The sequence below is a fragment of the Perissodus microlepis genome, chromosome 19 (genome assembly GCF_051167445.1).
Source record: "Perissodus microlepis isolate ML-2025 ecotype Zambia chromosome 19, ASM5116744v1, whole genome shotgun sequence".
Taxonomy (NCBI): Eukaryota; Metazoa; Chordata; class Actinopteri; order Cichliformes; family Cichlidae; genus Perissodus; species Perissodus microlepis.
In genome coordinates, this window is record NC_140479.1 from 19,836,724 (window position 1) to 19,839,942 (window position 3,219).

The window sequence follows — 3,219 nt, forward strand, 5'->3', positions numbered from 1 at the left end:
TGTAAATAGTGTGTATTTTACTACGTTGTATTTATTTTATTTATTTATTGGGGTTAAGTATCTGTAACTGTAACAGCATTCACTTGCATGTGAACAGCACAGCACAATATAAAAAGCAATTGAGTAAAACATTTCATTAAAGATAAACACAAATGAAAATATCATCTCTTACCTGGACAACTGTATCTGGTAGCCCAACAAGAATTTGCAGACCATTTTTTATAGCCAGAGTCTTGGTCATCAGCGATTCCAGTGTGGGTAGGAGTGTGCCATAAAAACAATGGTCTTCTCCTTGAAGAATGTCCAGTGCCACAGTAAGTGGTTTCATGACTGCACAGTACTCTCTGATACACTGATGCTCCCTCTCATTGAAACATTTCAACTGTAATGTGGATGAGATTGTGTTCAGCTCCACCACAGGTATCTTTGAAATTCTCTCCAGAGCATAATAGAACGAGTTCCACCTTGTTGTGCAAGGTACTAGTAGCTTCTTTGCAATAATGTCTTCCACAATCTCAGCAGCCACTGTGGAACGACTGGCCTTGTTCCACAGCCCTGCACATTTTGTGGTGGCACTTCTGTAGATGGTTTTTGTTGCAGCTTCAGACAATAGCCACTTCTCCACATCAGTGCAAGAGATAAGATTCATTGTGTGCGATGCACATCTCTGATGTGGCGGTAAAGAAATTGCATCATCAGCATCATCAGCACCATTCTGCAGCACATCCCCAATCGAAACAAAAGTCACCTCATCCTCCTCATATTCAGAGTCATCTGACTCAGGTGGTGGCTGGTACACTTTAAAAGTCTTGACAAAATTGGAGCCATTATCCGTTACAGTTGATGTGATTTTAAACGATAGGCCATGAGATGAGTTAATGTTGTCCAGCTCAGATGCAATACTGTCATACGTATGTCGACCCATAAATCGCCTGCATGCCAGCGCTGCTTTCTCACGTTTCATGTTTTGTGCATTTATCCAATGCGCGGTCACACCAAGAAAACTTTTATTATGCACAGTCCAAATGTCTGCTGTTGTGGAGATGTATTCTACCATGTCAAGTGTATTTTTGAGCTCTGACTCCATGTTGGCATATTCTTGGTCTAGGAAACTGGAAAATGTCTTTCTGGATGGTGCCTTCCCAGCTCTCCCTTGCACAGGTATATGACTAATCAGTTGTCTGAAAGCATGGGACTCAACCGTTGAGATGGGTTTCATGTCTTCCACAACATACCTGGCAATCAGCCTGTGTAGCTGGGGCTGGGTGATGGACTGTGCAGCAGGCTGTCTGAAATCAAGCTTTCGTTGTTTTGCTGGAATAGCGTCAACGGAGCTAGGGTCACCGACGTTGCCTTCGGGTTCTTTTTCAACTAAGTTGGTAGATGCATGCTGTTTCTGAAGATGTTTCATCAGATTAGAATTGCTAGTCTTTGATGTTGAAAGAGTTTTAGAACCTCCACAGAGAGTACAGTTCACGACAATATTCCTGTCTTTTACCACCAGAAAGGAGAAATAATGTGAATATTTCCAGGAGAGAAAACCCATGCCTGGACCATCTTCGACTGCCGCCATGATTGTAGCTTACGTCACAGTGTCACGTGCCCTTTTTACGTCCAACACGGAAACTGCAGTCGTGGTGCTTTCCTTTGTACTCGGGACTCAGAAATTCGGGACTGCAGATGAGCTGCATATGTGTTTAGTAGTAATTTGTTTTTGTAGAGGGCTAGCAAAACAAGCGTTTTCGAGGGCGTCGCCATATTGGAATCCAGACTTCTCCAACGAGGCTAACCAGAACGCCGTTTACTCGAGTGTGACATTATTCCCAGGTTCGTGATCCGATTTCCGAGGTAAGTCAAACGCAACACACGAAGTAACGAATAATGAGCCTATCTAAATCCCAGTAACGAGTAACGCGTTCCTGATTTTGGCATAGTTACCGTGCTCGTTACCGCAATAATAACGTAGTTACTGTAACGCGTTAGTCCCAACACTGGTCATACGTCACATGAAAACCAAAATAATTCCAAACGCCAGATCCGAATGAGGGTGGGGGAGGTTCAGTTTGCCGTGTTGCAAGGAGAGCTTAACTTCTGTCTCGCTAGCTTGCCCTGCGCTCTTCCTTCTGACGATGCTGTCTGTTGTTGAGCGCTCAGTGGATCTGCGCTCGACAGTGCAGCCTAGGCGGAGTAGTCGAACGCAGATTCACTGAGCGCTCAACACAGACAGCATCGTCAGAAGGAAAGTTGATAAAATAAATTACAAATTTTGTATTGTTCGATACATATGCGTACCGAACCGAAAGCACTGTATCGAACGGTTCAATATCAATACGAATATCGTTGCACCCCTAATAATATATATATATATATATATATACATACATACATACATACACATACATATATATATATATATATATATATATATATATACACACACACATACATATATATATATATACACACACATACATATACACACACATTTACCCTGCTTAGTTCATTTTTAAATCGACGGTAACGGCCTGTCTCAAAAAAGTTGGGATCACAAGGCTGGAAAACTAAGTGGTATTAAAAAGAAACAGCTGGAGGAACATTTTGCAACTAATGAGGTTAACTGGGAACAGATCAGTAATATGGCTGGGTATAAAAAGAAAATCTTCAGGAGACAACTCTGCCGGAGAAAAAGGCCAGGAAGGCATCTGGTCCAGATGGTGTGTCACCCTCCTACCTCAAATTCTGCACTGATCACCCGGCACCCCATCTTCACGCTGATCTTCTACAGATATCTGGAGGTGTGTGAAGCCTCCTCCTGTTTTAAGCATGCCACAATCATACCAGTCTCCATGAAACGTTCTGTCACCACGTTAAATGACTACAGATCTGTCTCACTAATATTTGTGGTGTTGACGTACCTGCAGGACATCACAGTCCCACTACTAGACCACCTACACTTGCTTACTTGTCTATCGGTATAAGTATATATACATTTCAACACCTTGGCTGCCCAGCGACATATGCAGGGTCCTGTTTGTGGACTTCAGTTTGACATTGAACGCCATAATTCCCGAAGTCCTTCACATCAAACTCACTAAACTCCCTATGCCATTATCCATCCTTTGAGTGAATCACAAACTTTCTGACAAACAGGAATCATGCCGTCCAATAATAATGCACCATCCCGACCTTTCATGAAAGCGGTAAAAGGATAAACATCAA

General features: G+C 42.6%; 1 protein-coding gene across 1 annotated transcript; it reads right to left on the minus strand.

Moving 5' to 3' along the window:
• Positions 1 to 1,556, minus strand: LOC146365893 (uncharacterized). Its single transcript, XM_084915242.1, has one exon. The coding sequence runs from the start codon at positions 1,544 to 1,546 to the stop codon at positions 137 to 139; it is 1,410 nt and encodes a 469-aa protein (XP_084771368.1). The 5' UTR covers positions 1,547 to 1,556; the 3' UTR covers positions 1 to 136.
• Between the last annotated feature and the right edge of the window lie 1,663 nt (positions 1,557 to 3,219).